General features: G+C 47.0%; 1 protein-coding gene across 1 annotated transcript; it reads right to left on the minus strand.

Annotated features, from left to right (window-relative positions):
* Window positions 1-10,507: 10,507 nt before the first annotated feature.
* On the minus strand, window positions 10,508-13,033 carry LOC126563750 (uncharacterized). Its single transcript, XM_050220454.1, has 5 exons — window positions 12,143-13,033; window positions 11,807-12,073; window positions 11,637-11,739; window positions 11,488-11,559; window positions 10,508-11,412 (listed from the first exon to the last, which is right to left on the minus strand). Exons 1-5 carry the CDS (start codon window positions 13,031-13,033, stop codon window positions 10,508-10,510), a joined length of 2,238 nt encoding a protein of 745 aa, XP_050076411.1.
* Between the last annotated feature and the right edge of the window lie 417 nt (window positions 13,034-13,450).

Raw genomic sequence — 13,450 nt, forward strand, 5'->3', positions numbered from 1 at the left:
TGAAAAACAGCGCGGCAAGTGTAACGCAAAGCGGGTATGAACATCAACAGGGGAGGTTGAACGTACAGCAGAGGTTGTATATTTCGGGAGTTTTTTTCGTCTGTTTTGACCTGGGGACGTGTTCGATAGTGCGCGGCACTGGGGCGAAATGGGGCGAAATGGGGCGAAGAAGCGCAGGGGTCGCTGGAAGCAAGGTTCCGGAGGTTGTTTTTCGCAGCCGAGGAAAAGGAAAAGCGCACCATTTACTCTCGCTGCACGATGCACGTACAAGGGTTGCAGTTCTTTTTGAATGCGCAAACGGGCGAGAACGAGAACGCTCTGTCTGCTGTGTTCGCTTTTACAGTGCGGCTTGCACATGTACCGACTGCTGCTAACAGGAGTGAGCTGATAAGTGTGTAGAATGATTGAATGTAGGTGAGAGCATAGAACGAATCCTTTCCTTCGGCAGAAACGTTTTCAAATCTTTCCGACCTTTCATTTCTGACCTTGACAGCTGTCAAATTGTGTACGCGTAAGCTAATATGAACTCTATTAGTTCGAGTGATTGTGATTGAGTGATTGAAAGTAAAATGTCCAAAAATCACGGGGAAATTGACGAGGGTAATAGACTGACATCTTCTTCTGTTTTGACACTACGACTATCGCGGGGACTTTGTATGCTCTCCTAGGATAGGTTTCTCTCCTTCTTTTTGGTTTAACGACCTATTAGATCACGCCAATCATCGAATGGCATACTAGATCAATAAGTCTAGTCTAGTACTATAACTACTACGTAGTTGGATAGTCAATTCTCACCACGGGGAAACGGCCCAGATGTGATTTGAACCCCATTCATGCCGTCTGAACACCTATCGCCTGCCGGTGTCGCCTCTACCCCTTGCCTAATACGCGTCTCTGTCTTTCTTGAATTAAATTACTCGTAACTGGATGTCCAAGCAAGATAGCTGTCTTGAAAATAGACTTACTTTGACCCTACTAATCCTCGCGTGATCTTGGTCTGCCATTACTTTATCTTTATAGTCTTAAATTATCAACGTAGATTGTAGCAGCAATGCAAAACTACAATCTACCATTTACCTTATTCACGGCACCTATCAACTCAGCTTCTAATGGTAATTTGTTTTGGTTTGCCCGGTTTGCTTTGCTTGTTTTGCGCGACGTTTGGAAGGAATAGCCTATTTTCTGCTCACATGTTCCCACTGGTGCCGAACGCAAACGCGCCCAGTAGCATCCGAAAACGGAAAAGGAAAAAGAACAAAACAAAACAATTCCCGGTACCGTGCACCTTCTTCGGTGGGTTCCTTCCACTAGCGCTAGTTTTGTGCAGTTGGCGGTGCTACGTCCTTTGGTGAGTGACAGCCCACTACCAACGCTAGGACCGTGCGCGTACGGGTGGCGCTAGTAGTAGTAGTAGTAGTAGTAGTAGTAGATGTTGTTCAGAACTGCTTTCGTCATCATTGTTTTGCCTGTCGGTGAGCTCCTGCCATGCGGACGATGTAACGATGCTTTTTTGCTGTTGCTTTGTCCAGTTGCAGTTTTTGTTTTATTCGCTTAGGGAAAATGCGTTCTCGCAGTATCTGCTGGTCCACGTTCCTGCTCCTAATGCCATATCGTCCTTCTCTTCCTCTTGTACACGCATACACATAAGGCATTGTTTGATGGTGACATGCATCGATCCGCTTGCTGACTTCCCTTTTTGCGTCCTAATGTCGTCTCCATCCCAAACCTCGTATAGCACCTCAGCACCTCCACTAGCTATTACAGTCTTCGCCAAGCATTGCCAGGCTTACCAATAGGAGCTTAAGGGAACATCCCTTTTGTTTTTGTTTTCCGTACTCGCACCCTGTGTATTCCCGTGTGTACGCTATATTCTCGTAGTCCTCTTGTTTTTGCAGGTCTTGCGCTGGTCGGCATGTTCCGGTGCGTCACCATCTACTATGCTGCAGCGTCATCCATATCCTGCGTGACTCGGTTCGTCCACCTACAACTACCAGCACTTTCCTTCATCTCGGCACGCCTTAGTACGCCAGCGCACATTACTGCAGCGGACCAGCGGATGCAGTGCCCCCTTGTGTGTGTGTGTGTGTGTGTGTGCATGTCAGCATGCGAGTCCTCACCTCCTTTCCTCCTCTCTCCACATGTGTGTGTCTGTGTGTGTGTTTGAGTGGTTCGTGATTGTAACGTCAGCTAGCCGTCTCTATTTCTCCACGTACCTTAGTTCTGGACACGCGCAAAAGCGCATACGCAGCTCACCCTGACCCGTACGCAATGCAACCGTGTTTTATTTTCACTGAAGAACTGCGGGAGATGCAACGGGCGAGAGTTCCAAGGAGGACGTTTGCGGGACGGCGTAGTTCGTAATTGCAGAAGTGGGTGAGGTGACAAAAAATGCACTCGCTCAACCCCAGCACACTTTCACGGCGTGCACGTTAGAGCAGGGTAAGGATTCTCGCAACTTAGAATTGCTGACGGAAAGGGATCCCTATGTACAAGGCGCCCTTTACCGTATATACCGCGCTGTGTGTGGGAGTGTGTTTATACGTCCGGTAGGATGTCCTGCTTCAGAGCCAATTTACCATGACCTCACCCGCCGTCATCAGCACCGGGGCCACCATTTTGTGTGGCCGATCGAGGCAAAAAAACAACCGAAGGTACGATAAGAACATCTCTGGGACCAGTTGGACCAAAGTTCTGACGCGATTCTAGCTGGCCCACCACGCAGTACACCCGGTACCACACATCTAGCCATCTGGTCGCCATCAGCACAGTATCGGACACTTTCTGACACTCTTGCTCGTTCTCTTTCGCCCTATCGCTGTACTGCATAGTGCATATACCGTGTTGTAATACATCCTACCCCGCCTAGCGTCCGATCCGGATCCTCACACCAAAAAGAAGTCTTGAACTGCACCAACCAACATGGACGAAGTTTCTGCTTATGTCGAACTTTTTGAGCCTTCCATCGATGGCCTGGAAGGATTTTGGGTTGGACAGGTCAAACAATCACACCACACCTACACGCAGATACACGATCATCTCGAATTTTCCAATCCAAACCCCCCCTCCTCCTCCTCTTCCTTTCTCGGGCACCCCCTCTCCCCTCCCCCCCCCCTCCAACCCGCTCTCTCACATTTTAATCCCACTTCTCCTCCCTTTCTTTCTGTCATATCCAAAGAATGAAAAGGAAGGCTTGTAGAAGAGCTTCTGCCACGCGATGCGTTCCGTGCTGTGCATTGATGCGTTTTCTCCCATCTCCGGTTTCCCTCCTTCACCCCATTTCGGGACATTCTCATAACACACCGGAGTATACCTTAGCCGGAGGGTGTCGTACGTGTTTTTCTTCCTTTTCTTGATTTGCTGGCTAGTAGCGTGCTGACGAATCCGGTAGCCGAACGGCTCGTAAAATTGTTACTCCCTTTTTCGTGGCGTTGGTGGAGGCGCCCAAACAATGGTACGGGAACCGGTGAGTGGTGAACTACCGCTGACCCGTCCCTCACGTTTGCTTCCTTCGGAGTTTTTCGATTTCGTTTTTTTTTTTGTGTGTTTTGTTTTAGCTCTCTCTTACAGCGAATTTTAGCTCACTTTCTTTCTCGTTGCAAATGATGGTTTTAGAGGGATGAGTGGGAAGGATACGCGGATGAAAGGAAGAGGATGGGAGATTTAGGATTTAGGACGTTCCATAGCCTAGAACGCACAATGAGAGTAGCCATTTTGTTGCCGATGACATCAATGCCACGCGGTAGATTAAAATCCTAGGCAAGGTAGAATGTAATGTACGGTGTTTGCATACATTTGGGCGCTATCTAGAGGGCCAGTTTTGCTAAGTGTGCGATTGAGAAGAAATGGAATGTGTTAGATAATTGTTAGAAAAACGAGCTGATACGCACTCATACACAAACACCTTTCCTGCCACCTCCATCATTACTCGTCGAAGAAGTATTGCGTGCTTCCTCAAAAAACTTGAATTTCTATCATTAATGCGAACAGTAACAGCAACGTCGGGCAGATACTCTATCCTCCGGGAGTTTTCTTTGCCCCAGTTACATAGACGACAACTAGCGGCGGTAGTCTTCAAAGTTTTGCCCTTCGTTCGTCCGACGATTCGCCTTCCGATACTGCCGCTGACAAGAAAACAGGACGGGACGAAACCGATCCGTACGCCCACATGCGCTCACAATTGCTACATAGAGAACAAAGCTTCGTTAGGTTCGAAGTCATCGCTTTTTTTTTTTGATTATATGTAGTATACTCCAACACACACATACATTAAGGTAGCCTAAACAAAGCCATCGCCACGAGGAAGCAGCCGAAATAGCGTTTGTATTATTTGTACGGTTTTTTGGCCACTGACAAAATTCCAAAACATGTGGGGTGGCCCACTGCAATGAAGTCTGAGGAATCGCCAACGAAAAGACTAACGCAAAAACCCCTTTTGCATCGAGTTTGATCCGGTAGAGGGCGTCGGAGGTCGCCCGTCGCAAAAGATAGGTTTTAGTATGGATTTGTTTGCGTATTCTAAAGCTCTTCCCTAAGCAATGGCATTGGCAACACGTAGACATAAAACTTCGATTGGTTGGCAAAATGTAAGAAACATGATGTAAAGTCTTGGCTAGAAACAAATTTTACGGAAGTCGTTCATTCTACTCAACATTAGAAGTAGTAGAAATCGCCAGAACTCTTAGCAACTTCGCTGGATCAGTGACGCAAATGAACACAGCAAGTTCTTACTAATATAAAACAACTCTACACATTTTCGCAATTGAACAAACCTAACGCTTTAATCCTAAGAGATTGTCTATAGTCACACAGGAAGTTCCAATAATCAATTCTACTTCGAATAGAATGTCGCAACCATCCCAACAAAAGAGAGGAGGAGTTGGTTATCTTCTGTATGGTTAGCTTACTTCGCAGTAAGCTATTCTTCTGGCCCTGCTCCTCTACCTTCTTCTAACCTGCTCGCAACATTGGTTAGCAGCTTGCGACTGCTGAAACTAGAAGACAGGGAAATGGATTCTGCCACATGAAACGAACATACCGAAGGGGGACGAGGTTGGTAGTCGAAATTTTAAAATCTTTTGTACATGGTTGCTGACCCTTCTTCAACGCCGCCACACATTGTACGCTTGTATATCTTCATCTGCTCTTAGGAGCTTAATGCCTGGACACAAGGGTTGGCTGTCAGTTAAGGATAAGGGGCCGAAATCCGGGTGGCTTACCAATACCCCTATCTACCCGGGCCAGCGTCGCAGGACCACTAGCGTACGGCGCATTCCAAATTCATCCTTCTCTAGCCCCATGTACAGTGTGCACGAGTTACGCCACCAGCAAACACCGTAGTCATCAACGATGCCAAAAACAATGAAGAGTATGCTGACGTCCGAACGTGCCAGGACGTGGACGAGATTCCCGGTCCAAGCAAGCTCGGCTTGCCCCATCCTTCCAACAACAACGTTTATTTTTTGTTGTTGTGGAACGTTCTGGGTGGTAAAACGGTTCCAGTGGAGAGTGTGGTCGTTTTTCTTTCCACCGGTGCTCCAATCTCCATTCATTTAGAGCTCCCGGTGCACACATTTTCACGCCCTCGCTCTCCTTCGTAGCGTCCGTTTTTGCCTTAATCATCTTGAGCTACCGAAATCAAACCATTCGATGCATAAAAGCCAAAAACCTAGCCCCATAGACCCATGCTAGAGTGCGGTGTTCTGGCTAGAGCGTTTCGAAACTCCGGGTGTCCTGTAGCGTTAGCATCTTTCGATGGTCGCTACACTACCACCAGCAGCATCGGGAGCATCGGGTGACCTCTGATCGATTGTTTCTTCCTGTGGGAGTGCGACGTGCAAATGAAATAACGCTCCAAACGTCTCATCAACCCTTGTATGACAAGGGAAGCCGATAAATTGCAGGCATGAGTGATTTTTAGCGAGAACTGCAGCACAGTATTGCAAAGTTTAAGCTCGCTTATCAAATGTTTGGCCAAAAAGGCAAGCTAACGCATTTCGTCTTAAACATCACAATTAACCTTCGCCCTTCCTTCAACGTTCAGAGCTTCACAATGTTTTATTTAATCTGAGCACCACGGCAAGACGCCATCAACGTTACTGCAAGGTGGTACTATATAGGCTATTTGGAGTCCCAGAATATACACAAGGACTAAAAAGGCTCCAATGTGCAAGTCATGACATCAGTGTAGCCTGACGATATCTGCTCAAAAGAAACCTACGATTCATACCAAAACCCTAGCTCACTTAAGGGTTACAGTTGCTTGTCCCGAAGTCCCGACGCTAGGACCATCGCTCCAAACGTTCATCTACGCCATGCTGTATAATTGAAGCCTTTCCATTTACGGCAGGTTTTTTTTTCGGTGATCTTCTTCGGGCTTCCTGTCAGTATTTTTTTCGCTCGACCCTATAAAGAACAGAACCTGCTGTCACCTTGCCCACCGATCCATATACCACACCCGCCATGTTTTCTCACCTTTCACTTCGAAACAGTTGCCTTCCGGCTTGCCGATTGGGTTTTTCGGTGGCGGGGGTGCAAAGGTGTAGAAGATGTTTTTGTTTGAATTTTCCTGCACCGTGCTGTAAGTGTTTGTATATGTGTGTGTTTATATGCATGCGGGTGGTGTGTTTTTGTCCCGGACAAAGATTTCTACCCTACCGACCGTGCTACATAGGGACGTTGCAAACCATCATGCATGCACCAACGCTACATCATGGCTACCACGGATATTCCTCCGAGGAAAGTGCAACATTCGGGATAAAATGAGACAGAGAGAGAGAGAGAGAGAGAGAGAGAGAGAGAGAAGAAATTTCATCGCAAGGAAAGCATGGTAAAATCTTCACCGACACTAACCGGCCATTAGGGCTACATTTTTCCATCCCGTATCCAACAACAACAATAAAAAGAAAACAAAAACACTCACACACTCATTCTAAAGATAAAGAGTGAGAACGTAAGTGAGCAACAGAGATAAAAGAAGCAAGAGCGAGCTAGAGAGAGAGAGAGAGAGAGAGAGAGAGAGAGAGATAGCAAAAAAACATGCGGTGCATTGCGAAGGGAAACGGGAGATTGATTTTCGAAACGCCATGTTTTTCTAGCCGGTTGCATGGCTAGAGTTGTTTTCCACCCTCATCTAATGCAGCAAAGGAGGAGTGAGTAAAAAAAAAAAAGGACGAGGAAGATTTGCAATGGCATCGCAAAAGGGTGAACCACACATGTCTCTGTGTGGCTGTGTGTGTTTATATTTGTGTGTAGGGGGATGGGAAAGCCCTATACAGAAGCGCCATTTTCCTGGCGCCATCACGGGGTTTGGGCATGTTGCTGGCAAATCCGTGGCTCAATAATGGATACTGATTGTGTGGCACATCACACGATGCTGTGTGTTTCTCATGCTAGATGGAAGTGAGAATGAAGGTCCTTCCATCCTCGGAAGGAAGGGAGAGAGAGAGAGAGAGTGGGAGAAAGCGGAGGGAGCTAGATTTGTAACATTAACTAAAAAGGAAATTGATGTGAATTAGCCAAGTCACAAGACACGCTGGCAAATGATCTTTTAAATAATTCTCGTTGTTTTTTTGGAGTGGACTCCTGATACATTTATAAGCGTTAAGTCATCTGTCAGATCATGCGACATCCCTAGCGTGGATGACGATTTCGCTAGTATTTCGTCTTCCTCTACGATCGACCTTCCAGTTCACGCCATCCAATGGCTTACTAGTCTTGCTGAAACCACGTAGTTGGATAGTCAGTCCTGGAATTTGAAACCAAGATCCTGTCGTGTGAAGACCGGCGCCATTGTCGCCTTAGAACTGAGCCACTTTTGCCAGTAGTAGCTAATTTAATAGCTATGAGCAGTCGTATATATGCAATAACGGATAAATTTGAAGGTGTTTAATCGATAAATAACAAATATTAAGAAACCTCAATTTCAATCGCGACACACAAAATCGTAAATCATCATCAGCATATCATCTTCTACTATGCTACAGAAGATCACAAAGGACCAATGTAAAGTAAGTGAACATAAAACAAACGGTAATGACGCTTTTGCGTGATCTTTTTATACTCGCTCTTGGCAAGATAAATGCTGCAAGCACATCAACGCATCCATTCGCCCGCTGTACGGTAATAAGACGTCACGTCGAAGTCCATAACAAAAATGTGTGCTTCCGTTTTGTGGAAAAAAAACAAAGCCAAAAAAAGGCACACAATTCGCCTGTCGGCTCTCAGTCGTCTGCCAACTCCAGCGCAGAACAGGCAATCGACCAGCAATGTGATTGATTTGCGCGCTCCCAGCATCTGACATCGAATGGGCCAATTATGTCCCCATATCGATTGCCCGGATCGCAAACATGTCGCCCGTGGTGACGTTTTTGTTTCAGGACGTGGAACGAACGAAAGCGATTACGACCCTAGCCGGGCTCGGGGAGTTGAGATCAACTTTGCGTCCGATGCTCCACCGTCTTTGCTTTGATTGTTTTCGGGGGTTTTGTTTTTTGCTTGCGTACGTCCAGCGATCTGATTTCCAAAGCGATTGCGGTATTAACGCTTTATCGGTAATCTGCACTTGTGTGCACCTGTCAGTCAGCGAAAATTGGAGCGTGATATTCAATGCATGGAATTTGTGGCCTTCAACGTTTTATTACTGGGCACCAAAGAGCATAGCAGTGAGCAGAATACTATTCGGGAAGACTAGATCTCCCGACGAAATAGAACTGTACGGATGCAACGTTTACGGACGTTTACTTAGCCGTGTGTAGGAGGGTTTCTCGTAAAATGTGTTCCTGTACTACGATAGTTGATGCTATTTTGACAGCTGTTTTGATGTCCTAATAAACTTTAACTTAACTGCTATTGAATCTCTCTTAATGATCCTCAGCGTGGTCTACTAATGCAAGCTTCTCGTGTAAAATGGCGCCTGTGAGTGCCTACTCGCGAATGCATCTAGATCAATTCTTCCTTAGCACGTTTTCCCGGAAGCTGGCACATAACCAATACCAGACAACACATACACACAAACATACGCGAGAGTGCATCATTTGTTTTCTTTTATAGCCCACGTAACCATTCTCCCGTGTCGTTCATTCACAAACATCGGCACCGTAAATGGGTACTACTTTGGCAGCAGCAGCAGCAGCAGCAGCAGCAGCAGCAGCAGCAGCAGCAGCAGTATCAGTAGTAAATGCACTGGGGAGATGGCGCTTCTAGGAAGGAATATTAATGAGCAACTAGCGACGGTTATAGAAGGTTCCGATTCCGACGAATCTCGTCGGTCTGCCACATTCGTGCAGTACGTTGATGCTGCATTTGGACTACAAAAAAAAAAACTATTCGCGTGAACGCGCACGTGTGATGTCTCGATCTTCGTCCCAAACAGTTTTCTATGTTAAAACTTTAATGAATACACCATTCGAATAGACTTTTTTCCTTTCTTGGAGGTCGAGATTCTGTAATGGCGCTTTAGATGACGATGAAGTTGCCAGCAAGCTGAGCGCCCTAGCCGTCTTCTCGTAAGTGCTTGGCTGTAAATTCGTGTGGTAGCATCAGCCACCCGTCAGTCACCAATTCTATCTGGCAGGGATTCCGTCCAATTTCCTCTTCCAACACATATTTATTAGCTGACAATCTTAATTTCACCAAAAAACGGAACGCGTGTAAATAATTGATGCATCGTACCGCATCGTCTGCCGTATTTCGGTGCACAACCACACTGTCTTTCGGGTTTGCAATTTTGCACCAACGCCCAACGACATAAACGAGGGGCCCCCGGACACTCGAACGCTATATCCTGGCGCTTTGTGAGGAAGAATCGAAGTCGGTCCGTTTGCTAGAAAAGCTTGGATGCAGGTGATCACAGACTGCGCCGGACGTCTCGCTCAACTCTAACGCACCGGACATTACGAGCTCGTTCGAGCAAATCGCTCGTCAACACTATCCAATGGCGGCATCGAACCGGAAGCAGGATTACCAATTTGCAACACATCGCACTCATCGGACGATTCACACAAACACACACATACGCACATACAGAGTGGTATTTGACAGTTGTATCCACAAATGCTTCGTTGTTCATTCCATCGAAATAAATAAATAACAACTGTCCCGAATATGGCTACGAACGACAAACCTTCTACCCACCCAGTCCTTCGCACCGGATTCTATCCGGGGTCAGATTAGTTATCTGATGTCTGTTAGGTGTTGTTGGGCGACATGTACTGAACGACTAGCAAACAAACACACATAACAGGGCGTTGGTACGAGGAAAGCAATGATACCATCCACTCGTATCCAGCTTTTGCCGAGAATTTCCTGGCACAATGTAAAATAGAATACAAATTAGTCTATACCTGCGGGAAAACTATCGACTCGCACTTCACTAGGGGAACCCACCATGGGGACAAGGACTTTTTGCCAACTTTTAACAACATTGCACCCTCCATGCTACTTTATTCCGTTTCATTTCCACGTGTGCTAAGTGCAACTTGTTACTGTACTGCATTAACAATCGTTAACCTCAATGTTTTTTTAATACAGAAATTATGGTTTTCATCATGTTGGACGCATGAACGGCCCGAATGAGACGCTGTACGGTGTGCGGATGTATCGCCTTCGGTGCGGGTGCTTCATTCTGGTTGCTTTGCTCAGTAGCAACAGTATTGGAAGAGGGTGGTTGTGCTACTGGTGGAACAGCATTATCCGCCGAAGTGGCAGATTCTAAAACTGGACGATTTTGTGACTCGGGAGCACTTGTTTCAGTTTTGTCGGCATCAGCTGATGCAACTGCTGGATTGGTACTGTCTACGGAACCTACTTCGTTTCCTGCTCCACCGACAGCTGTATCTGTATCAACAAATTCAGGTGCAGCCTCACCATCGCCTGCAGCTGGCAGATCCATTACCTCGAATGCAGAACGCTCTCCATTATCGTCGGAAGTCGGTAAGGACTCATCTGGTTTAAGAACTGCTACGGCTTGTTCCTCCTGTGCCTTATCTTCTCCAACATTCGATGTCACATCAGCAACATTCGTTGGTAATGTCTCATCGGTTTTCGAAACTGTCACGGATTGTGCCTCCTGTGCGTGATCTTCTTCATTGTTCGGTGTCGCATCAGCAACGCTTTGTTCCTCGTAAGCATCACTTTCTCCACCATCATTCAGATTACCATCAGCTACCTCAGCTAGCTTCAACAGTTCCTCTTGCTTGAAGTCTGCATCAAACAAAGGCACCAATTGATCTTGTTGACCGTCAGAGGCAGTTGCTTCGCTCATACTTTCCGCTGGGACCGTTTCGAGAGACGGGCCAACAGCTTCTCGAACAAAACGCATTGGAACGAATTGTGCCGGGGCGAACATGGGCTCCATAGGGATGGATCTCTTCACAACAGGATGAGACATTGGATGGAAGTGGCGATTGCCCATCACTAGCAAGATAAAGAATTGCGTTTTAATGCTTATTTCTTGGGCGGATTGCGGGGCGATCTGAGTTCAATACTCACTTGGTATATCATGTGGGTGGTAGTGGGGGGCAGAATATGAACGTCTGATCCGTGATACATATGGCGGTAGTACTGCATGGGAACAAATTATGCTGATATTACGTACGCTCTACATTAGCCTTGACTCTCCTTTAATTCTTTATACATACCTGGCCTGCAGTACGGATATACCTCAGATGGCATTGGATACATAACCGAGCGTGTGTGCACAACGTGATATGCTTCCGGATCCTTTTGCACCGGTTCTTCAGGCTGTAAGAAGAAAGTGCAACATGCGTATCATAGCACTTGATTTAAACACAACATTAAAAACACATACCTCTGGCGTTATTTCTTGTTTTACAGCATTATCTGAATTGGCCAATTTATCGGTCTCTAACTCGTGAACCTCAGGCTTATCATTTTCCGGTGTGCTATCCTCTTCGGAAGATGAGCTGTCCGAATCGGATGCCACATCTAGAGCAATCCATTTTGGAGCTATCATCAAGAGGGATCGATATCGCGCACCGGAAGGGTAACTAAATACCTCCACATCAACCGCATCAGCCTTGATATCATTGCTGCCCTCTTCCATTTTCTCCTTTTTCTCCTCCTCCTCCTTCTGGTCCTCCTCCTCCTTCTGATCCTCCTCCTCCTTCTGATCCTCCTCCTCAGCAACATCGTTCGACTCTACTAGCGGTTCTTCCATGCGCTCTTTTACAATCACATTATCCGACTCGCCATACTCTTCCTTCAGCACCTGCCAAAGCGCTGCAAACGCTCTCCAGCCGTAACAGATCTCGACGGAGTGTGCCGCAACAACGCACACGTCTGCACCTAATTCACGCAAATCCTTCTCACATCGCTTTGCCTCCTCTGCATGCGCTTCCGACCATGATTCGGCAGTGTCACTGTCCATCAGCAGCTGCAATCGATCGCAATCCACTCCGGTAGAGTCGGCGTAAATTCCCAGTCGCAGCACAACGCACCGCAGCAACGCGGTAGAGTTGTCACCGTGCAAAAACGTTTCGGTACCAACGCACGATGCAAGCTGACCGTCGGATATCTGCAGCATCGTAGCACAATCGCTCACTGCTCGCTGTATCTCTGCCCTGCACGGTGCTACATACTCCGGGTGCGCGATGACTTCACCAAGTGCGTCACTGTAGCAACGGAACGTCCGATAAGCCGCGTCACAGGTACCGGACGCATTGGAAACCGTCGCCAGACAGGTGCGTGCCTGCTCCAGGGAGTTGGGATCCGTTTGGCGGAAGAAGCGTACCAATGCCTTCTCGTTCAGACCCGTCTCATCGTTCCACCAGCGAGTGTTTAGACCGATGCAACGCATCAAACAGTTGCCACCGGTGTTGCTAGGTACGGCTGTGGTATTGTACGCGTATATTGACTGGCGCGTAATGTTCAGATATTGGAGACACTCGAGATAAGCTTGGGGGAAGCTTTTCGTCTCATAACCATGACCGGTACTTGGTGCAGCTAGTATCACTGCACAGTGTGTAGCTAGTATCAGCAACGATACCAAAATACCGCTAGCATGGTTCGTCCCCATCGTTACTTACAGATACGTTTAGAATATTTCGTCTCCACAGGCAACTGTGGCACTAATGTGCCAGTCAACCCACTCTACAATATTTATAAGCTCTCCAGAACTCTCAACGATCTGTACAAAGTCTGTTTACTATAGGTTACTTGAAGATCGTTTCACGCATTCCATGACACAGTGAGATAGGACACGTTCATGCCGACGTTACATACAAGGCACGTGGTACGCACAATGTACGGTGCCTAGCTGTTGTGCCTACCGCCGATTGAATATCTGGAGGTGTGAACTGTTCACCAGAAACTTGACACCTCGCGCACTCCCCACTCCTGTACGATAGAGAAATTGCAACACCTAACAAACATAACAGCTGCAAACGCTCGCTTGAAAACTCGGCGAACAAGTTGAAACGCCAGAACCTGGGTC

Source organism: Anopheles maculipalpis, chromosome X (genome assembly GCF_943734695.1).
Source record: "Anopheles maculipalpis chromosome X, idAnoMacuDA_375_x, whole genome shotgun sequence".
Classification (NCBI taxonomy): Eukaryota; Metazoa; Arthropoda; class Insecta; order Diptera; family Culicidae; genus Anopheles; species Anopheles maculipalpis.

Coding starts and splice junctions, on each gene's coding strand:
- LOC126563750 (XM_050220454.1), bottom strand. CDS start 13,033: ATGGGGACGAACCATGCTAGCGGTATTTTGGTATCGTTGCTGATACTA. Junction 11,560..11,636: donor ATATCCGTACTGCAGGCCAG/GTATGTATAAAG, acceptor GTTCCCATGCAG/TACTACCGCCATATGTATCA. Junction 11,413..11,487: donor CCACCCACATGATATACCAA/GTGAGTATTGAA, acceptor TTATCTTGCTAG/TGATGGGCAATCGCCACTTC.